We start from the raw sequence: 23,411 nt of genomic DNA on the forward strand, positions 1-23,411 counted from the left end.
CACAGCCCTGCTCCAGAGGCTGAAGGATTTCAGGTATGGCAAACCATCTTTTCCTCAGAAAGCCATGTTGCTGGCCCATTTCTCCTGGTTTTATGCTCTCTCTCCAGAAATATACTACTCGATGTGCACTCTTCCCTCAAATAAACAAAGGCCATTATGTTCAGAAACAAACACATGTATGGAACCCAGGCAGGTTTGGTGATATAAAAATAGCCTGTACATGCTAATTCAAATTCAATGGTTCAAACAAATACCAGTAAAACTACTCGTGTGTCACTAACAAGTTTTTAATCATACTCTTGGCTTACTATGATTTGGACAAACTCATTTCTCACATTCAAGAACTCAGTATATAATTCACCACCTATGATTCGGAACTGGAGCTGAACAGGAAGATGGATGGAATGTCATTCTACTAGATTTACCTTGGAGGACTGGTTCCTGGGTTCCTGTGGCTGAACTGATGGTTTGGTTCCACAAACTGATAAGAGGTTAATAGGAACCAGAATGATTTATATTCCTGAGGATTTGGGTGGGCCAGGGATTAGGGAAGGGAGAGGACAAACCAAGGCAAGGGGAGATCTTGGCCTGTGCAGCTTCTCAGATTTGTGCAGAAAGGACAGTGGCTCCTGCCTACTCTGTGGAAACGTGGTGACAATAGTGAAAGTAAATGAAATTAGAAAGCTGCTCTCAGGGTGGAATGCTCTGTGCAAATGCAGGCATGTGATGTCAAGAAAGAAATCCACAGAATTTTGTGGACAGACCTTTCCCCAACTTGAAGGACACGATTCTCTCTGGGAAGGAAGGCGGTGACCCTGCCTTTTAAGCAGGACAGGTGGAGATCGACAAGGGAAGGAGCTTTAACTCCAGGTAGAGGAAGAGCCCCAAGATCTCCACGGTTTTATTTTAACCAAGGAAACCATCACCAGGACATAGACTGGGTGTGGTCTTCGGTGTCACCAGTACTTCGGATGCTTTTCCAATTTAGTCAACAAAGAAGCCACACTGTTTGAATCGACTCATTGTTGAATTATTTTGAGTTTCATTGGGGGTCAACCTGACCATCATAATAGATAAATAAAGCACAGACAGGGCTAATGTGTGGGAAGAGTCATGGGGGATGGGCTAAGCACCAGGGCCACTTGCTTTCCATGAATGTGATGTCTAGGCCAAATTGTCAACAAGGGGAAGGCAGAGGTGACATGTGTCCCTGTCCTAGCCATCACACTTTGGTTCATGGCAGCTAAAAGGTCAAGATTACGCAAGAACTCAGAATTGGTAGTTTATTTACTTAGGACTTTAATCTCTCTCTCTCTCTCTCTAAAAAAAAAAAAATTAAGACAGAAAGCAGCTAAATGACAGTATACCTCAGAAATAAAAATGAAATGTATGTCCTCTGAACAAACAAAAATCTATGGATTCCTGTTCTCATTCTTGTTGCTATTTTGTGTACTCACTGCCAATTCTCAGAGCAGTTTCTGATAATTCAATTGAGTTTGTAATTAAAAAGCTAAAATTGTTCTCATATACCTTCATTTTTCTGCCTAGTTCCTACAGATCTGGGCTCACAGCACGGTCTCCTTTCTGTGATTGGACAAGTTAATTAATCTTACTACATCACATTTTATTTATTATAAAACAAGTGTTATTATTCTTATCTCCTAGAGCTTCATAAAAATGAAGTACATAATGATCTTGGCAGAGTTCCTAATTAAAACCTATTTAAAAATGTCAGTCAGTACTACCAGCAGGGTTGCAGGCAGGGCTGTGTCCTCTTAGGCCTTGGACCTTACCAGGGGCAAAGGGGTTCAGCCCTTAAGCTTAACATGGCTGCCTGTTGAGCTCATTCATCTCACACCGGGGGCAACTCACTGCCTGGTCTCCAGACCCACTGAAGTGCAGAAGACCATTCCTGGGCTGAGACCTTGGCGTCAGCCTGGAAATCCCTATCCCCAGGTCTGCTCATGACTGTCTCTGATCATTAGGTCAGAGTTAAAAGGCCATCCCTTGGGGAGACCCTCCTGCACCACTCATCTACCCACTTCTTGATTTATGCCCTCATGGCGCTGCCCCGTTTCTACTTCCCTGTTCACGGGCTACCTCTGGGCTGTCTCTTGGGCTACTGCCAACTAGGAGTAAGTCGCGAGGGAGCAGAGGTCTGGGTGTCTTGCCTTGGCACCCCGAAATGTGCCTGGTGTCTGGCTTAGGATAATGGTTCATGTCTGTTTAAAGAACACAGTTGCCCAGATCAACTTTTTTAATTTCAAAAATCCACGGGTGCTTGTTTTCCCAGGAGAGAGGACATTAGTCAGGGTAAATATCCTGCATTCTTGACTGTTTTGTAAATAGAACTCTTTGTCTCCAAACTTGAAGACTCAGAGGACAGCATTTCCCTTTTCTGGCTCTGCTTCTGCTTCAAGGTGTGCAGAGCATGAGCCCCTGAGGTAGACTACAAAGGCAGGCGTCTCCTTCCTCCTGGCTTCACGGCATCCCATTTACGAACAGACAACATATATTCCGCCACATTTTCTCCCAGCAGGCAAATGCGTTGTGTAATGGAAATGGACTGGCACCACATTAATTGTGAATTCTGTTCAAATACACTTGAACTTGTGGCTATGTCTTTAGCTCTGGAGATATAAAACAATGCTCCACCACTAATCACCCCTATTTTATAAATTGGTATTTTTATAATCAGTGTCATTTGGATACACTTATCTGTGTATATATTTTAACTATTACCCCAACCCATGTATCCAAAGAGGAAATTAAAAAATATTGTCATTCTCTGATAAAAAGGAACTGTGGCTTATTTTTTTTTCAAATCCATTGGGATATGTTTCCTTGCCAATAAATTAGTTTACTTTCAAATCACATTTGCTATATTCTGATTTTAAAAAATTATATATATATATTTTTATTTAGTTGTTGTTGGACACAATACCTTTATTTTATTTTATTTTTATGTGGTGCTGAGGATCAAACCCAGTGCCTCACAGGTGCTAGGTGAGTACTGTACTGCTGAGCCACAACCCCAGCCCCTATATTCTGATTTTGTAAGTGGAATTATCCTAAAGTTCCTTTGTTGTCTTGTAAAAATCACATTTTTAGGTAAAAACCAAGATGGCAACAATGCAAGTTAAATTTCAGTATTCTTTGTAGGTAAATGACTCATTCTTGATAACTTTAATTATATGGGTTCCTTTATGTAGAAATAAGTGATGCATATGTAATAATCATGGTTAAGTGCATTAGGGAATGAATAATTTTCAACTGGGGGCTTCTGGCAACCAGTGATATAGCACCAGAGCAGGGCTGTCAGAGAGGAGGAGTTCAATAAATGGTTGTTACATGAATCTTTAGTAAGTTATGCAATATTTAGCATGCCTGAGAATGTGGAACATTTCAAAATGCAAAAATCAATGCAATTTGTTAAATTTGGAGATTGTTAGTCCTTTCACATATAAGCTTATTTTTCTTTTCTCATTTATATAGTACTAAGATCAGTTCTAAGCCATTAAAGTTTTTCTTCAAGAAGAAAACAATACAGAAGAAGAGAAATTAGAAATTTCCCGTACACATTTGGAAAACTCTGAATGTTCCAAAGTTCTGAAAGTTTCTAATTTCAAATATAGAATATAGTTTGGTGAGTGGCACTGATTTAATCTATGTGTCTTGTTTTTTAATACTGAAACTTCTAAGAAGGTCCCAAACAAAAACATTCCAAAGCTCTGAATTTTAGACCAAGGCATAAGTTTAGGCAAAATAATTAAGAAAAATGCAAAAAGAGGGTGGGTAGATTTTTTAAAACTATTTTAATACAAGATTAATAGCAATTTTCTATCCAAATCAGAAATGAAAAATCTTAACCCAAATAATAATCATTCGACAGTCACATAAAATTTTAGGTTTGATTGGTGCACACATTTATCCTGCACATATATTCTGTATATGCACACAGAGACCTTAGTACTATGCTGTCCTTGGGTGTTCTCTCATGGAAGTAGCTCTTCACAAGGCAATGTCAAAGATTCCGGTAACTACTCAACTTTGAATGACGCTCCAAATGTTCCCATGCCAAGCTGAGTCTGTGCCGTAGCAAACCATGATATAGCAAGTCTCTAGAATGCGTACAAATCAATACACTATTTGTATTAAGTTGGCCTAAGACTAAACACTGGCTAATGTCTCCACCGAGGAGGAACACATTACAAATTTATAAATTATAGTCTCCTTTACTCCTCTTCTGTTGGCAAAGCTAAACTGCTTTTTTCTTTTTAATTAAAATCAGATCTGTTCGTGACTGTAAGTTAATGAAAATGAGTTTGAATTTCTTCAAGTTTTGGATACGTCAAAACTTGCTTTTTTGAACATTTCTACCTTTAATCAAACCGCCTGATAATTAGCCTTGCAAGGAAGTAATAAAAGAATCACAACTCAAGAATTTGCTGTTTTACTCCTCCTCCTCGGGGACTTTAGTTGGTGACTTTAGTTGGTGTTTGGTCCATAGCCAAAACATGTATGTAATGGCAAAAGAATGACAGTAGGCTAATGTCTGCAGCAGGAGATGTAAATTAAATATGAGGGTTCTGCATCCAATAGTATTTCCAATGTAATTTAACAAATGTTACTTTTTGAATTATTACTGCTTATTGATGAGTAATAGTGTTTCTTAGTGTAGACAAAACAGGATTTTCTATCCCTTACATTGGAAGCACATGATGTGAGTAACTTATCCATTTGGGTAAATCACTATAAGGGAGTCAGATTTCTAGTGCTAATAGTCTGTGATGGCTATAATCAAAGTACCAGCTTGACCTTCATTAAAATGACAGGAGACTGTCACGCTGCCCTTCGATACAGAACCACAAGCAGATCTCTCATAGGCAAATTTGCAATTCATTCTTCTCTGCTAAAGACTTTAGCCTCCATTTAGCTTTTGTTGTAACATATACAAAGTATAATATACATCAGTTACAGACGTGTATTTCTGTTAGAAAAATACATATTATAACTAAAGAACATGTAAATAGAGGCACTTCAATAAGCTAAGTGTTTGCAGTTATGAGCATCACCCACCAATTTCTAGTGTCCGATTGCAGTGAGCTTATTCCTCTCTACTCATAACAGAAGTTATGATGTGATTACAGAATTGAGGGGACATCAGAACAAAGGAAGGCAGGCCATGAAAGATAATGGAGCATCACTGCATCCCCTATCACTGTGCTAAAACAAGAAAAATTAATTTAGGAGGGGGAATTTCAAAATACTTACTGAACAGGGATACCTAGATGAAACTAGATTCCTTAGGGACTGAAGAAAATTCTCATGGTCAATTATTCTGAAAAGCATATGACATAGTAGCATGATGATCAAAACCAGGAAGTGTAGTTCTGTCACATTTTAACCATATTCATACAGGGTGACTAATATTGTGGCATTATTAACTGAGAGTCATTTCAGCTCTCTGCCTGGCTCATATGCATCACTGTATCTCATCCATAGGAATAATATTGATAATGAAGGTGTTGAAACAAATGAAGCAGGCATTTATATATTTATCTGTGTGGTTAGTGCGTATAGAACATAGGTTCACATTCATTCATATAACGTGTATTCAAACACATGCACAAAACTGGTTGGGCGAGAAAGCACAGGGAAAAAAACAAAGCATCTTGATTTATTTTATAGAAGCGAATGCAGAAATGTTTTTAGAAAAAGAGTTGGAGTTTAAAGCCATAAAAATAAGTTATTACTCAAATATTCTGGAAAAATCAAGGTTGATTGAATTTGTGTTGCACCTTAATTATTGGAGAAAACCAGTTCTGATTTCTGAACACACAATGAAATGAGCAACATACACAATTGGTCTTTCTCAGAGATGTGTTATGTGTAACTGGTGATAGGAAGCTGAAGGTTGGCAGTGAAATGGATGGATTTCTAGAAGTGTATAATGCTGAATTAGACTTGGCGCTAATTTCATCGAGATTTAAAGGAAAGATACCACAAAGTCTCTCTGATTCCTACATTTCATATTTCGTTAGTGGCAATAGAAGCTTGGAAATACTTTCTGTTTTGCAAAAGTGCTCAAATATACTTAATACCGTTGTGCCGCATGTGTTCTACTTAAACGTGATGACTAAATCAATAACTAATTTTAAGTTTGATGAGAACAGAGATCGAAAAATACCGTTGACGTGTCAATACTGTCAATGAGTTAGTTAAAATGCGACTGGCATACTACGGGGTCCTGATATATTACTTTTCCTAACTCTGGATGCATTGTAAAAAATCAAGAAACACATGGACAGCCAAGTGTACTCAGAAAGCCCCAGTTTGGTTTGTTTTGCTTCTCTCTGCCAGGAGGAGCATGGGGCCTGGCTTTGGCTTACTTGGCAGACAGGGCAAGCTGAGACTCTAAACCGGTCTCCTGAGTGTAGGTCATTTATCCAAGTGCCAAGCAGGAATCTGAGGCCGAAGGTGTTGCACATGAAAGCAATGTTTTTTTTTTTTGTTTGTTTGTTTTGCTTTTTTTTTTTCCTTTTTTCGTGAATAACATTCTTTACACATACAGTTTCCCTTACCAGCAAAGTCCTGCACACCCATGGCTTGTCCCATGAGCTCAGGACAGGTCTGGAGCAATGGGGACAAAGCAGGCTCACGCAGAAAGGATGTGCCCTGGCAAACTTTTAAGAGATGGACAGTTAGATACGTAAAAAGTTCTCTTCCTTGATTCTTGGTGCTCACAGGTCATTGAGGGATCCCTTCTCTGAGCAGCACAAAACAGGAAGAGCTGGTTGACAAAACATTTTTTTTTTTTTTACAAAGGTGTGTCAACCCTGAGCTTGGAATTAAGAAGTTAAAATCTGTGATTTATATATATATAGATATAAAAATAGATGATCATACTAAGACTAAAAAAGTGAAAGAAATCTCCATGTCCATACTATATATATAGTTTCTTTTTTTTTTGTCTTGAAATTTTTTGTTGTTGTGAGTTATTTTGTAGGAGAATGCCCTTGTGATGCAGAAACCAATCGACACAAAGCAAATAGTCAAACAGGAAAACTTATCTATGGATCTAACTGTTTATCAACTCCGTAAAACAAAAACCAAAAAACCCCAACAAACTCCTATTTTAGGAGGGTAATGAACACAGGGCAGAAACATCTAAATTCATGTCAAACCTGTGGCAAAAGCAGAGATTGTATCACTGAAGACGATATTCAATTGGGATGTTGGACGGGGGGATGATTTGATGGGGGTGTACACTAGTAACTGAAGATGAAGAAGAAATCTGTGCCAATTGGATACAATGGACAGACATTAAGACAATTAAGGAAAATGGAGCCATTATTGACATTGACGTTGGGCAGGTTGAGAGAGAGGTGCTGAGTTGGAGTAAGTTTTGCTCTCATATTAAAGATGGAATTCTAAATTGATTATCAGTACCTCCAAATCAATTTGGTATTTGTGGTTAGAGTGCAAGATGGCACCTCCAAGACAACAGTGTAATTTTACTACATTTTAAAAAAATTTCAAGCTTTCTTCCCATAAGCATTTTGTAAACCTGAATTGTCACAGAAAAGCTTACCCTGGGAGTTGGCTGTCAATGCAGAACCTAGAGCATTGCAGTTCCTTTATTTTGCTCTTTTGTTGCTTCTTTGTTGAAAATGTAGTTGTCTTGGGGTTTGGCCTGATTTTAAAAGGAAAATTATTTTCTTCCTACCTTTTAATTTTTTAAATGGGGAGGGGGGAGAAAAAACTCACAACGTGAGACTTCTTTACTTCTGCAGCATAAAAGCAAATGAAGGTAAGAAAATCTCCTGGTACGAAAGATTGGAGTAAGAATTCTCTCTGGAATAAACAAAGTCCCCACAGATAGCTGAAAAGAGGAAGCGGTTCATCTGGCACCCGGTACTCTTTGGGAAAACAAAAAGGGAGGCAGATCTCAGTACTGCTCTCTTCTCATAGAAAACGGTAAGTTTTTGTGGTATAGTCCATTGTCCAAGAGTGTAAGAAAGGAAGGGAGTTGGCCACTCAGATAGCTAAAATGCAGTTTCGTCTGACCAAAACCCAGGATTATCTGCACAGTCTCTGCAGTGCCAACACCATGCAGACCAGGGACCATGAGAGCAGGGAGTGGCCAAGCCCGGCAGCAGAAGAGTCCTCTTCTCTCCTGTCGGGGTCAACTGCAGGGGCCTCCGTGGTGACAAACTCAAACTCTGTAGGACACACATCATCCATGCACCCACTGCCACTCCCTGAGCCGCTGGATTCATCACCTGGTGTGGAAAGATTGAAAAAGAAAGTTAGGCCACACTCCAGGAAGAAATGGAGGCAAAGAACACAGCAGATCCAGGCACGGTAGGCAGGAACTGTCCCACCCAAGGGTCCCCCATGGTGCAGGTGGGCGGGCAGCTTTATGATGGACGGGTGGACTGTATGCAAGTAGGTGGCTGAAACACAACATTAATTGATATCCCGAGTTATAAGTCATCTCTACCCTGTTTGGCATCAGAAAGATATTTCTTTCTCTGGCCAATATTTAAATTACATTAAGAAATTTCACTCTGTGCTCTGAGCTGGTGTTCTCAGCAGATACCATGCCTTTAAAGGAATTTTGAAAAGGACACTTTTTTTGTTTTATTTTTGATATGGGGAATTGAACCCGGGGCACTTAACACTGAGCCACATCCTCAGCCATTTTTTTGTGGGGGGGGGCAGGTGGGTGTACCAGAGATTGAACTGAGGGACACTGGATCACTGAGTCACATCCACAGCCCGATTTCATATTTTATTTAAAGACAGGGTCTCACTGAGTTGCTTAGCACCTCACTTTTGCCGAGGCTGGTTTTAAACTCATGATCCTCCGGCCTCAGCCTCTGGAGCCAATGGGATTACAGGTGTGCGCGACTGCACCCAGCCCCGCCACCCCTTTTTATATTTTATTAGAGATAGGGTCTTAGGGCCTTGTGAAGTTGCTGAGGCTGGCTTTGAACTTGTGATCCTCCTGCTTCAGCCACCTGAGAATTTTAAAGGAAAGCGCAGAGAAGGAAAACAACCATGTGAGTAGGAAACCGGAGGAGCCACAGTGAAGGGCTGTGGAAGGGAAACCTTATGGTTGCTTTTAGCTATTTTTCCCCATTCATGTTCTCCTCCAAGGGCAAGGATGGGCCCTTTCTTACCCAGCACCTCGCTCTACACCAGGGCTACGACCAGTTGCCTGTTTCTCTAGGGTCCATCACCTAAGAGCAGTTTTTATAATCTTAAGAGCTTGGGAAAAAAAGCCAGGAGTAATGTTTTGTGACATGTAAGAAGGCTCCATGTGAAATTCAGACTTCAGTGTCCGTTTGTGAAGTCGGATGGGACCGCGGCCTCACATCTGGGTTATCTCCAGTTGGCACTGTCATAGGGCAAAGTCGAGTAGTTCTGACAGCACTGGATAGATCTCAAAGTTGTCACAGCATATCTACTACCTGGTCCTTGACGGAGAAAGTTTGGCGTTCCCTGCTTGAAACCAGGGCTCAGGTGCCCACATGACCTGTTGTCCCTGGGGGGCGCCTTCCCCTCTGCCCTCCATGCCTCTAGGCCTGCTCTATTCCCAGGCCTGACTTCTTGGTTCCTTCTTTATGATAAACCTTGTCTCTCAGATATGGCCCCAGACCGGGTTCCATCGGTCACAGCCAGTTCTCTGTATCAGGGTTCTGAATCCCTGTTGTCAACCAACTGCGGATCAAGAATAATTCCAGAAAGTCCTGAAAAGCAGAACTTGGAGATGATGAATGACCTCATATAGGAATTACAAGGGAGCTGCCTCCCTCCCTTCTGCCCTCCTGCCACGCGTGGCCAGAGGTCATTCTCTGGAGGGCACAGTAACAAGGTGCCATCTGGGAAGCAGAGACGGGACTTGCCCTGGACTCCAAACCCTGGCCCTTGACCTGAGATTTCCCAGGCTGCAGAACTGTGAGAAATAAACTTCCTTGGCTTTTAAATTTTTTTTTAAAAAGAGCAAAACTTGAATTTGCTGCATACTGAGTTGAATCCACATAAATGGAATGAAGTGTCAGAAGTTCCTGATGGGGGCCCCTGCCATTTCAGACCCTCAGTCTCTCCCAGCACTGGGCACTCTGTGGTTAGTCCTATGATGGTTGTGTTGTACTGAGCATGTACAGGCATTTTTTTCTTGTCACAGTTCCCTAAACAATACAGTATAATAACGGTTTCCATAGCACTTACATTGTATAGGTGTTAGAGGTGATTTAGAGGTGATTTAAAGCATATAGGAGGTTACATGCAAATACTAAGCCATTTTATATAGGAGACTGGAGCATCTGTGGATTTTGGTGTCAGGGGAGGGGGGCTGAAACCAATCTCCCACTACTGTGTCAGCTTTGTGAAGGTACTTATCTCTACCTGGGATTGTATTATTTATTTGTCTGTTCTATCGTTTACTGTTGATTTCCTCTTGAGAATGTGTAGAATGTAGATATTGTTCACTCCTGAATTTTCATGGCTCCTGGCATATAGCAGGTGGTTGGTAAATACTTGTTGAATAAGGAAATGTGCCTCTAGCACTTGACTCAGTTTCCTTATCTTAACCCACGTGCGTGATAGCAGGTGCCTTGCAGAGTGTATGTGAAGACGACTCTGTACAGTACAACAGACCACCCAGCCCACCACTGTCAGTGACACCTGATAGAAAAACTATAGTTCCTACAGCAAAATTTAAGATGTCATTACTAATTTAAATGGAGTAGGGCAAGCTGAATAACTTTGCTGAGGCTACATTTTCTCACCTGTAAAAAAATAAAATTAATAATGTCTATTTTACAAAATCATCATGAGGAATAAGTGAGAAAACATTCTCGGAAGGCATTCAGGAAACTAAGCTTTGTTTGTTGTTCCTCCTTAGTCAATGATCTAAGCTCCTCCCTGTTGGTCTGAGATGCTGATGGGCCTTGAGCTGGGATTGGTGCCATCTTGGCTACTGATGCTACTTAAGTGAAGCCATGGTAGTAGAGGGGACTCTTCTAATGGGCCCTAGCGTGAGAAAGACAAAACTCAGCACTGTGTTATTGTTTTTCAAGTGGGACATCTAAATATCAGATAAGATCACTTGAATACATATACGATGTTCGTAACATTTTTCTCTGCTTTTTCTTTAATGGACTTTAAAAAGGGGCGGATGATATCCATTAATTAAATTCAGAGACACCAGAATTGTGAAGGGACTTGTTCTCAACATAGGTATCATGAACAAGAAGTAATATAACCTTTACAAAGATATTATTAGAGTGACGTGGAATATTAAAAATGTGACAAGCAAATAATGACAAGAGGTTCCAGTTGGGAAAAATAATGGCCCCATCTCTTTCTGAAAAGGAATAACAAACATGGCATTAGGACAAGGGATGGGCAACTTAAAAAATGTCACAAGCAATATGGGTGATGATGGCTGTGAGATGTGAAAGGTTTTATATCACAGGCAGTATTCTAAAAGAGAGGCCAAATTTGGTGCTTGGGTTAGAGCTGAGGGATGCTCTTAACTGCTGTTGATTTTTATCTTCTTTTGAAAGGAGATGGAGCAAAGTCCCTGCCTCCTGGACATTTCCTGAGCTTTGCAGATTGACATGCACGTAACCTCTTTAAGTTCTCTCTCCTCTGTAAGGAGAGAGAAGCAATAAGGTCAACATTGGCTAATTCTTATGAATCTTGAATTATTCATTCCAACTGTTACTCTGCAGGTAAGAAAGCATTTTATTACATGGAGGAGACAGAATGGATAAAATGAGGAAAGTGTGGCTAAGTAATGAGCAAGGCAGAAGCAACAAAGCCTAAAACTGGGTCTAACATTCTCTTCTGAAGAGGAAGGGAAAGGTTTAGTTAAGAACAGAGAGGATAATGGGATGATTCTAGAAACTTCTACAGCAATGATGTCCATCAGATGATAATTATCCTGGGCTTCGAAAATTATTTTTGACTTCTTTAAAATGGAATAATGCACTTAAAATTTTCTTCAGGGGATGGCTCGGTAGGATGGTGGCAAAGACTTAGGTGACTTAATGTCTTCCATCTGTAACTTGCTTTTTTCTGTCTCATTAATTCAAGCACACAGGCATTGTCTTTTGCTTCAGTGACCAAATTACAGAATCACTGGCAACTTCACATCTTAGCTCCAGGATTCTTTTCCCAGGAACTCTCTTTGTAAGGGTTCACACTTAAGAGGAAACCAACACAACAAAAAAACCCAAAAAGCCAAAGAAAATATTTGCCTTTGTAGTGCTGCCTTTTGAATCCACTTAGACAAAACACAAATATGGTTAGTTTCATGTTCATGTTCACTTGCTAGTCCTTCAAATCACTTCTAATGCTTTTGTGATCCTTAATAAAATAGTCATGTATAATATTGCACCAGCATTTTTTTTTGATTCCTCTCAGTATTTCAGATGCCAGCACCTGTGGTTTGTGTGTATGTGCACAATCCGAAAGACAGGAAATTAATGCAGTTGAACTCCCTCACTACCCACCAGGCACTGTCTTAGCTCCTTATAAATCACCTTGAGGGAGCTTCCCAACAGCTCCTGAGGCAGAGGTGCTTCCCATTCGATAGAAGGGGAATCCTAAGACTTGAGGTACAGCTGCTTCTCAGCTTAGGATGAAGTCACGTCCCCATAAACCCATTATTGAGTTGAAAATATTCGTAAGTCAGAAATGCACTGAGCACACGTAACCTGCCTGACGTGCTAACTGAACAGCAAGCAATTCTACAGGGTCAGCTGTTTCCCTTCGTGACCTGGCTGACCGGGAGCTGCAGCTTGCTGTCTCTGCCCAGCGTGGTGAGAACATCGTACTGCATAGTGCTAATCTGGAAAAAGATCCAAATGCAAAATTTGAAGGACAGTTTCAACGTGAACGTGTATGGCTTTCACACCACAATAAACTCAAAGAATCATAAGTAGAACTGTCGTATGTCAGGACCATCTGTCTGCGTTCAGGATGCCAGTTTACAAGTGGTAAGACTGGGGGTGGGAGTTTGGGGCAGCTGTAAATGAAGATGTAGAGAGGAGAAAGTAAGAACATGACTTCGCTATTTTATCACAAATGCATCAACTGGTAGATGAAACTCAGAAACTCGGTTTTCCCTTTGGAATGGCTGCATGTGCCTACTGAAACTATTAAGGTCAGTTGTGATTTTTTGTATCATCCCAAGTTTTGAGGATTGGACAGCCTGAGGGGAAGAAGGAGACATCATTATATGTGCACATTGTTCTTAAAGAAAAATGATGGTGTCATCTGCTATGACTGTTTTTCACTCTGGAAGTGGCTGGTTCTGGAAAAGATTTCCTTACTGGTGTCCTGGAAGTTGACGTCATTGCCATTGTAGGCATTCTTCAATTTGTTGGTCATCACGCGCAGAGCCATGATCTGCTGTCTGATGAAGGTGTCTGGCCGTGTGATGTCCACATCCACCTCAGGGTTATTGATCTGGTTGGTCAACCCGTCATTCATGATCTCAGGCAAGTATCTGCAAAGCAGAGAGGGAGAAACAAATTGGGGTGAGGCAGCAGGGACTCAGAACTGGACTCTGCCATGCTGTCTTGAACAGCCAAACCACCTAGAACTGGACTTAATTCCTGGAAAAAAATTTGCCCAAAAGCAAAAATGATTTTTTACAGAAGGTGATGTAGCTAAAATGGCTTTTGACTTTTTTTTTTTGTTGTTGTTTGTTTCTTGCAATTTTAAAATTATATATATATATATTAAATTATATAAACTATATTATATAGTTATATATATTGATAGGATTTGTTGTTATATATTTGTTGATGCACACAATATAATAATATAATATGGCCACAATCACTCCCCCAGCACTGTCACCTGCTGCCCCACCTCCCACCACTTGATCCCTTTCCTCTATTGATCTCCCTCTGATTTTCATGAGATCTTCTACCACCTTCCCCACATCCCCTTTTTCCTCTCTAACTTCTTCAAATGACAGAAAACATCTAACCCTTAACTTTCTGAGTTGGACTTATTTCACTTTATATGATGGGTCTCTAGTTCCACCCGTTTTCCTGTAAATGACATAATTTCAATTTTCTTTATGGCTAAATAAAACACCATTGTGTATATATGCCACATTTTCTTTATTCACTTATCTGTTGATGGACACCCGGTCTGGTTTCAAAGTTTGTGAACTGTGCTACTATCAACATGGGTATGCCTGTATCACTGTATATGAGGACTTTAATTCTTTAGTACAAATACTGAGGAGTGGAATAGGTGAGCCATATGATGTTTTTTTCAAGTGGCAGTGAATTCCTAGGTAGGTTGGCCGACAAATAAGTACTAAATCCAGTCTTAGAGATATCATTTCTTAAAATTAACTAAATCTCTTTCTCCCCATACAAAAAAAGTTGCTGAGAGCTCAGTCAAGGACTTGATAGCTTCCTCATTTGTTAATTTTGATTATAAGAACTAGATTTACACATGACACATGAGCTGGGAGAGTTCTCTTGTAGGAAGAGGCCTTACCCCAAAGAAGGGGCCCTTACCTCAGATTTTAATCTGAAGAACCTTCTGGATATTAAAAAAATAATTGGGGGTGGGTGGGCATTATAGGATTAACCAGTGGCTTCTAGCATATTGGAGGTGTCTATCATGGATTTTATTTTGTAATGAAATCTTGAGTCTAATTTGGGGGATTTCCCAATATCTGGTAAAACAAAAGGGTGGTATCTAATAGTCCTGAGCTCAGTATTTCTTTAACTGGTAACAAAACGTCAAAGTTGTCTGCCCTTCAGGGTCAGCTGCCAAAAGCTGTGGAGGCGTATTTCCGCAGCAGAGGCTGGAGATCTGCTCACGGCCCTCTCTGCCGCCTGACGCTCACCTGCCAATTTTCCAGTCCTCTGACTCTTGCCTAAGGAAGCTTCTCCTACCTGCTTCTTTGTTGCTATTTGCTGTGTCCTTTTTTTGAGTGCAGATGGCTACAGCGGCTTTGCTATGACTTCCTTGCCCCTTTCTTTCTTTCGGGAACATCCTGCATATGCTGTCTGATTCATTTTCCTAAAATACCACTTTTCTCCTCTGTCTAAAAACTTCTGAGCACAGTGGCTGATGCCCCATGATACACTTACGAAATATCAGGCCCCGCGCTCAGCGTTTTTTAAGGCAGTTTTAAACCCAGTCCAACAGCACACCTAGGAGATTAGCATCATTTCATCTCCTTTTATGAAACAGAAAACCAAGGCTCAGTGAAGATGAGAAAATGTACAGTCTCATCGATGGCGAAACCATGATTTAAATGAAGTCTAGGCCCAAAGCCCACTGCCCAACCACTGCCCCGTCTTGTTTGGCAGATCATAAACGAGGAGTCACACTTTATAGCTCAGCTATCTAAGCCTGTCTCTGTCCAGGTCTGCTTTCTTATGCTGCGATCCTCCCTCCAAGGGATTCTCTTCCTCTTTTAGAATCTGTAGTGGTACCCCCTCCTCCACAGAAAATCTTAACTAAGCTTCTCCAGAATCTTCACCATAATTGATTTTAGGACTATCAGCAAAAGAGTCTCTACAAAAGAGTTCAATGTAGTCAAACTTCCTATTTTTCTGTTGCTGTATTTTACTTGGCCACTGTCTTGGAAGAGATCAGCTCTCCAGGTGCTGAACACCCCTTTTTCTAGTTTTTCACAAACATTTATACAGTTTAGTAGTTTGTAAAAGTGTGTTTGCAAATGCAAAATGTGGTTTAAAAAAAAAAAAAGACAGATCCTTTAACAAGGCCTCTGGCCTTGAGCTGGGCTTCACAGAGAAGTCTACATTTCTAAGGTAAGTTACCAATTGGGCTCCAAGGTAATACCTGGCAGGGGGAGGAAAGAAAGGGGAGAAGAAGCTCTCCCCTTATCAGGTGCTGTCTTTGAAGGATTAACTTTCCCAGAACAATGAAAGAAAAAGCTGCTTTTATGTGATCTTCTGCAGACTGTGAACTTCTGAGCCCCTCCCCTTACTCCCTGGGTATAAAGTTCTGAAGCTACCTCAACTCGGGGTTCAGGGGATTAATTGATTACAGTGAAAGCCGTACCCTCCGAACCTGGCTGTAGTCAAATAAAACTGTTTCCTGATATCTTCGGTGCCCTGCCTCATCTGTCCCCTACAACAAATCTACTCTCTGTATCCATCTTTGCTGGCTCATCCATAATATTGTAAAGTACATAGTTGGCCTTCATCCCTGTTTCCTGGCTCATGAATTCTTCCCAACACAGGCCATGGAAACTAGAATTTCTCTTTTCCAAGGCAGGTTGTAGAAGCCCTAATATTCCCTCCATTCCATCTATTCCTTTGGACTGGCCTTAAAGGAATTCTTCAACCTACCTTGTCTTATAGGAGGTTCTAAGAGACCCCTAATTTCAGGAGGGTCCTGCCCCATACTCTGGAGGGAGGAATGCTGCACAGGAATGCCGTCAAGAGAAATACCAAAGAGGACAGGCCTTGCTGGGTTCCTCACCAGGCTGTTAGCAACCATGTCTATGCAAGGAAGCCCCCAGAAAAACCTAAAGGGTTCAGAGGGGTCCTGGATAACAGAAGACACAGCGGTTCTGGAGGGCAGCACACCCACAGAGGGAGAGGGGCTCCATGCCTCTCTCTCATATGTCAAAATTAATCAAAACTAAGGAGGGAGTTGTGTGAACCCCTATTTAGAGCCAGTCTGTCAGAAGCACAGGTAAACAACCTAAGGACTGAGACTGACATCATAAGCAATCTTGGGGGCAGTTTTGGGGATTGAGCCCTCAAAAAGTAGTGTCAGAATTGGGGCTGGACACAGTGGCATAAACCTATAATCATAGCAGTTTGGGAGGTTGAAGTAGAAGGATCTCAAGTTCATAGCCAGCCTCAGCAACTTAGTGAGGCCCTAAGCAACTTAGTAAGACCCTGTCTCAAAATAAATAAATAAATAAACAAACAAATAAATAAATAAATAATAGGGCTGGGGATGTGGCTCAGTGGTTACCCTCCCTGGGTTCAATCTCTGGTATAAAAAAAAAAAAAGAACTGAATTCGATTAGAGGACACCTACTGGTGTCTGCTCAGAATCCATCACTCACTTGCTATGGGGAGAAATCCCCACAATCTGATGTCAGAAGTCTGTGTTGATCGTGGTATGAGAGCAGAGGAAAAAGCAAGCCTTTTTTTTTTTTAAACAAACAGTATCCCATGGGGTTTGTTGGTTGGTTGGTTGGTTTTTGTTGTGGTCTGTGATGTACTTTTCCATTTAAATCCCAGGCCGATCCTCACTTTCTCCCAAGATATCTTCAGCTTTCAGGAATCTTCTCACCCTTTTGTACAGTTGCAAAGTTCAATTGGGCCTTCTGTGCATTGCACAACCACTTCTCTGAGCTGAGGGAACAGGTCCGTGCTGAAATCCAGCCTCAGTTCCAAGGTCACAAAGCCACACACCTGCAGGGGACCCGTCACCAAAAGGGGCACATTTTTCCTTTCTTTTTTGATAATGTTTTTATTTTAGAAGATTTCAAAATATACAAAAATAGAGACAATAACATAATAATTCCAGGTGGCTCTGTCCTTCATCCTTTGACAGGGAAACTTTGATACTTAAGCCGTTTTTCAGGTATTGGATCTTGTGCATGACGTACTTGTGTATGAATTGCTTTATCCATTTTAAATCAGAGGTGACCTGAAAAGCTCTATATTTTCATCCATATCTTGAACAAAATTGATTTTACAATGTTCGCTAAATAATGAATAGTAAAACACGCAGAGTGCACTGTAAATTCTTTCCCATGAAGCTTCAGCTATTATTGCCCTAAAAAAATGTCCTAATAGAAATTTTAAAAAGCCATGGACCCATAACTCTTTATTTTTGCTATAAAGCAAAACTTCTGTTGTGGCTTTTAATATAGCTGATATAAATAAAATCTTCTAGGATTCTGAGATGGCCCTTCTGATATAACTTCTAATGTATGACATTGGATCAACAATTATTGACATGCAATTATATGTGCCAGGCTCTAGGAGTTCTATCTATTTATGAAAGTCCATTGGAATAATAGTGGCAAGTGCAGGCCATCTGCTTCAGACACAAGAATTGGGAGGGTTGTAAGGTGATGGTTGATGCTGTTCTTCCTCTACATTCTGGACAATGGTTCCTGCAGCTGTACCTAGGCTGAGTTAGAGACAGTCTTTGTCTCTCTCAGATGCTGTGTGCACAGCTCGGCAAGCCAAGCATCATTTATCAGCAGCTCACTGCAATCCCTTGCATGAAAATGCTGCCCCTGGGAGTCTGAACATCCAAGAACAATAAGAGACTGCCAAGAAAACCTAGTCTCAAACTGTGCCTACTGATGCTCAGCCACTTACCATAAAAACAAGTAACAATGCCCTGGTCCCCTCTAGAACCTTTCTTCCTTTTGGTGTATTCAAAAGGCGACTTTAAAGATAATACAAAACTTTAGCCTACAGTAGTTGAAAAAGAAAATGACCATTTTGCCACACCAGAGCTAGGTCCTGAGGTTAACTAAATCTGTGGATGGCCATTGTGCAGCCACAAAGGTTTGTGAAAGCCCAGCTGAGCACCACGGTCTCATGAGCCCATTCATCTGCTGTCCGCCATGGGTGGTTTCTTTATGTTAAAGCTCATGTCCTGCAGGAATAGACCCATTGTTGAGCCCCCAAGCTTCTTCCTTTGATTAGTTTCTGTTCATCTCTTCAACTTGTTGGCATTGTATTTCTTATACCATCGTATCTTTGGGAGACATAGAGGGGGAATCTTGTCATGGACATCCCTGGCTCTAAGGCGGGATGCGTATTTACTTGGAACAGGGAGAAACCAGAAGGGAGGAAAAATTGCAGAAGCTTGAACAGGGGCATCATCATCTGCCAATGCTTCATGCTATGATGTGGCAAGTGGTTGGCATCCAAGAGCAGCCAAGCACAGCCTCCTCATTTTGGTTGGCTTCTGTTTACAAGAACATGGCTAGAAACCCACTCTTTGACAGTTTTGCAGAATTACATTTTTTTTCCCATTTAATTTCCTGTCATTAATGTAGCCTTCTTTGATCACATCCAAATATGATAGCTGATTAGGAAGAGTCATGCAAGAACTTAACAGCGGGGCTGACATATTCAATCTTGTGGGTGGCTGCAGGCTCTGCGCCAGGACCCTCAATGGCAGAGTTGACAGCTTGTCACCTGAGAGACGTCAGACACACTCGTTCCTGCAGAAGTTTTCCACTGGTCAACCACTGTACTTTCCATTATCATCACTGACAACGACTCTTTATGGTTGAGCCAATGCTTCCAGAAAGATCTGTTGACATATGAATGTGGGGTGTGGGAGGATGGGCATGTCGACTTGTCAGCAATCAGTGTCTCATCAGCATGTTCATGCCAGCCGTTGTTCTGCCTTTTCATTTATTTATTTATTTTTTTGAGAATTGTAATCATACATAGTAACTGGCTGAGTTCATTTTGACAAAATCATACATGATTTCAAACTCCATCTCTTCCTTTTCCTCCCCTCTTCTCTCCTGTTATTCTCCCTCCTCTATTCTATTAAACTTGCTTTCTTCTACAAATACCTAAAAGTGAAGTTCCTTTTGGTATCTTTATATATGAATATAGCATGATTTTGTTAAATCCATTCCATTTATCTTCCCCTTTCTCTTCCTCCCTCTCTCATTCACCTACGTCGACTCCACTAATCTTACCTGTGTCTTTGTGCTATCCCCTTCCCTCGCCCACTGTCTTCTTTCCCTTATTTTGTTCTAGCTTCCACATACGACAGGAAACATTCAACCTTTGCTTGTCTGAGTTTGGCTTGTTTCACTTAGCATGATTTTCTTCATTTCTATCCATTTACCAGCAAATGCCATCATTTCATTCTTCTTTATAGCTGAGCAAAACTCCGCTGTGTATATAGACCACATTTTCTTAATCTACTCATCTATTGACAGGCCTCTGGGTTGACTCCATGATTTAGCTATGGTGAATTGTGCTGTTATTAACATTGCTGTGGCTGTACCACTATGGTATGTTGATTTTAGTTCTTTTGGATAAATACTGAGGAGTGAAATAGCTAGGTCTTATGGTGGCTCCATTCCTAGTTTTTTGAGGAAACTCCACACTGCTTTCCAGAGTGGTTACACTGATTTGCAGTGTAACCTTTCCCCCCACATCCTCACCAGCATTTATTATTATTCATGTTCTTGATCACTGCCAATCTGACTAGCGTGAGATGAAATCTTAGTGTAGTTTTGACTTTCATTCCCTAAGTGCTAGAGATGCTGAATTTTTTTTTTCATATATTTCTTGGCCATTTGTATTTCTTCTTTTGAGAAATTTCTGTTTAGCTATTTTGCCCATTTACTGATTGGACTACTTGGTTTTTTTTTTTTTTTTTTTTTTTAGCATTGAGTTTTTGGAGTTCATTTTATGTTCTGTATATTAGTTCCCTGTCAGGGATGTGGCTGGCAAAGATTGTCTCCAGTTCCGTAGGCTCTCTCTTCATTCCCTTTGCTGTGCAGAAGATTTTAATTTGATAATATCCCACTTATTGATTCTTGATTTTATTTCTTGAGTTTTAGGGGTCTTGTTGAAGAAGTTGGTGCCTGTACCTATATGATGAAGTGTATACCGTATATTTTTTTTCTACAATTACAAGACTAAATCTTAAGTCTTTGATCCATTTTGATTTGGGTTTTGTGCAGGATGAGACATAAGATCTAATTTATTTTTCTACATATTGCTATACAATTTTCCCAGCACCATTTATTAAAAAGGATGTCTTTTTCTCCAAAATATATTTTTGGCAACTTTGTCAAGTATTAGATGGCTACAAGTATGTGAGTTTGTCTCTTTATTATGTGTTCTGTTCCATGGGTCTTCACGTCTGTTTTGATGCCAATACCATGCTGCTTTTGCTACGATAGCTCTATGGTATAATTTGAAGTCAGGTATTGTGATGCCTCCTACATCACTTTTCTGGCTCAGAGTTGCTGTGGCTATTCTGGGTTTCTTATTCTTCCAATTGAATTTTAGGACTGTTTGTTCGTCTACTTCTGTGAAGAATGTCATTGGTATTTTGATGGGGAGTGCATTGAATATTTATATTATTTTTGGTAGTATGGTTATTTTGACTATATTCATTCTGCCTATCCAAGAACACGGAAGGTCTTTCCATTTCTGAGGGCCTCTTCAATTTCTTTCTTTCTTTCTTTTTTTTTTTGGTGTTCTATAGTTTTCACAGTACAGATCTTTTACCTCCTTGGTTAGATTAATTCCCAGGTCTTCTATTTGTTTATTTGTTGAAGCTATTGTGAAGGGGGTGATTTTTCTTATTTCTTTTTCACATACTGGCAGTTGTTCTGTTTCAAAATACTGAAAAAAGAGTTGCATTTGGAGGGAAAGGGACACACACTCTCAAGATTAGGATTTGGAAGGTACAAGTATGAGATGGGAGGCACTAGAAGGGAAGGTTAGCTTAGAGGTGCCCAGTGGGGTTGACATGAATCCAAGTGGGGACCGAGGTAGAAAAGGGGTGAAACAAGATGCCTAGCTGCTGGCTTAGGTTTGTTTTCAGGTGCCTGAAAATGTATCTGAGCATAATCAGAAGAGTGAGGTGTGAGCAATTTCAACTGTTTGTTGGTGCAAATGAAATGAGCTCCATTCCATACAAGTCTCTGTAGCAATTTCTTGTTCTAAGTTACATATTCACCCATCTTCAGCAGGTTTGAGAGTCAGCCTAATATAATACTAATATAGATCCAGAATTCCTTTTGTTCAGTTCCAAAATTCAAAAACAAGTGTGTTTTTTAAAATAATCCACTTGTTAGCAAAACTTCATCAAATATGAAATGAGGCTAGTTATAGTCCTCCTTTATCCCACTTACTGCAATATTAATACATTTGGCTACAGAAATATTAATGTAGGTTTTGCAGGTGGTAGGTCCAGACCCCACTGGGAATATTACATAATATACAACATATTCACTGTGGTAATCTTGTAAAATTTAAAAAATTCTGAATTCTGGAAACACACATGGTCTCAAGGGTCTCAAATAAAGAATTGTAAACCTTATGGTGCCGTGACCTCTTTCAGAAGTTTACTTAAAATCTAAGTTTTATGCTTCACACACATTAGGATAGGTATTATTTAAAACAGCAGACAAAAAATAACCACCCTTGGCAAGGAGGTGGAGAAACAAGAACCAGGAAAACAGCTGCTGGAAATAGGAAATGGCGCAGGCTCTATGGCCAGCAGCATGGTTTTGGTTCCTCAAAATACTGAAAAGAGAACTACTCTGTGTGGTAGTGATTCCACCTCTCGGCATATACCTGAAAGTATTGAAAGAAAGGAATGGAGCATATGTTTGGACACCTCTGTTCACAGTGGAATTACTCACAATAGCCCCAAAGTGTCCATATCCCGAGAGTTCATTGATGGGTGGATGGATACAATGGAAATGTGGTATTTATATACAGGGGAATATCATTCAGCCTTATAAAGGAAGGAAACACGTGTGGTACGGCATGGATACATCTTGAGGGTATTAGTCTAAGTGAAATAAATCAGGCACAAAAGACAAATATTATATGGTTCTATCAGGAACAATAGTCAGAATCATAGAGATAGAGATTAGACCTGTGAGTGCAGGGCCTGGGGCAGAAGGGTGGGGAATTCATGTTCACTGGGTACAAAGCTTGGTGTGGGAGGAGGAAAAGCTTGTGTGGATGGAGGACAGTGAAAACTGCACAATGTAAACGTACTTATTATCAATGAACTGTGCACTGACCAAGTGGTTAAAATGGCAGATTTTATGTTTGGTGTGCTTTACCATGATTAAAGAAAAAGATTTAAGTATAACTTTTTATAAAGGTTTGTGATATAGATTACTTTTTTACCCCTTTCCAGTTTTCCTGGCTGGAAAGTGGTATTACTTAAAGCACACTGTGAGCTTTTGCTTTAAATGGCTTTACAGATTCTGAAGACTGTGAAGATGGGGGTCCAGGAGCTATGACACCACGATGTGCTCAAAGGCTCACCAACAATGACCTGGGACACCTGAGATCTCTTTAGGACAGATCTCTCAGGGCAGTGTGACCATGGGCAAGTCACCAAACCACTTTATTTTGTTCTTCACTATGCAAATCTAATGTGTGCTTATGCAAATTAAGTGGTTAAACATGACTTCCTTCAATACCAAACTAGGTCCTTAGGAGCAGCTGTCAGCAGCAGCATCCTGGGTTTTAAAGCCTGTTTTTATGTACAGAAGAATGATTTGTGGTGGCTCTTCTCCAACTGGAGCATGGAGGCAGGGAACATCTTGGGAGGTCTTGGAGAACCCACAGCTCCACAGTTGCAGCAGTGAGAAGAAGCTAAATTCTTTGACTTGG

The 23,411-nt window shown here is 40.6% G+C and overlaps 1 protein-coding gene across 2 annotated transcripts in view; it reads right to left on the reverse strand.

The window, feature by feature from the left end:
• Window positions 1-8,082: 8,082 nt before the first annotated feature.
• Gpc6 (glypican 6) overlaps window positions 8,083-23,411 on the reverse strand; it is a 1,039,564-nt gene continuing 1,024,235 nt past the window's right edge. For both annotated transcript variants that reach the window (XM_026399851.2, XM_026399859.2), the window contains 2 exons: window positions 13,353-13,528; window positions 8,083-8,285 (listed from right to left, as the gene is read on the reverse strand). In XM_026399851.2, the coding sequence (XP_026255636.1) occupies window positions 8,083-8,285; window positions 13,353-13,528 (379 nt within the window). The remainder of the gene's footprint in view (window positions 8,286-13,352; window positions 13,529-23,411) is intronic.

This window comes from Urocitellus parryii, chromosome 2 (assembly GCF_045843805.1).
Source record: "Urocitellus parryii isolate mUroPar1 chromosome 2, mUroPar1.hap1, whole genome shotgun sequence".
Classification (NCBI taxonomy): domain Eukaryota; kingdom Metazoa; phylum Chordata; class Mammalia; order Rodentia; family Sciuridae; genus Urocitellus; species Urocitellus parryii.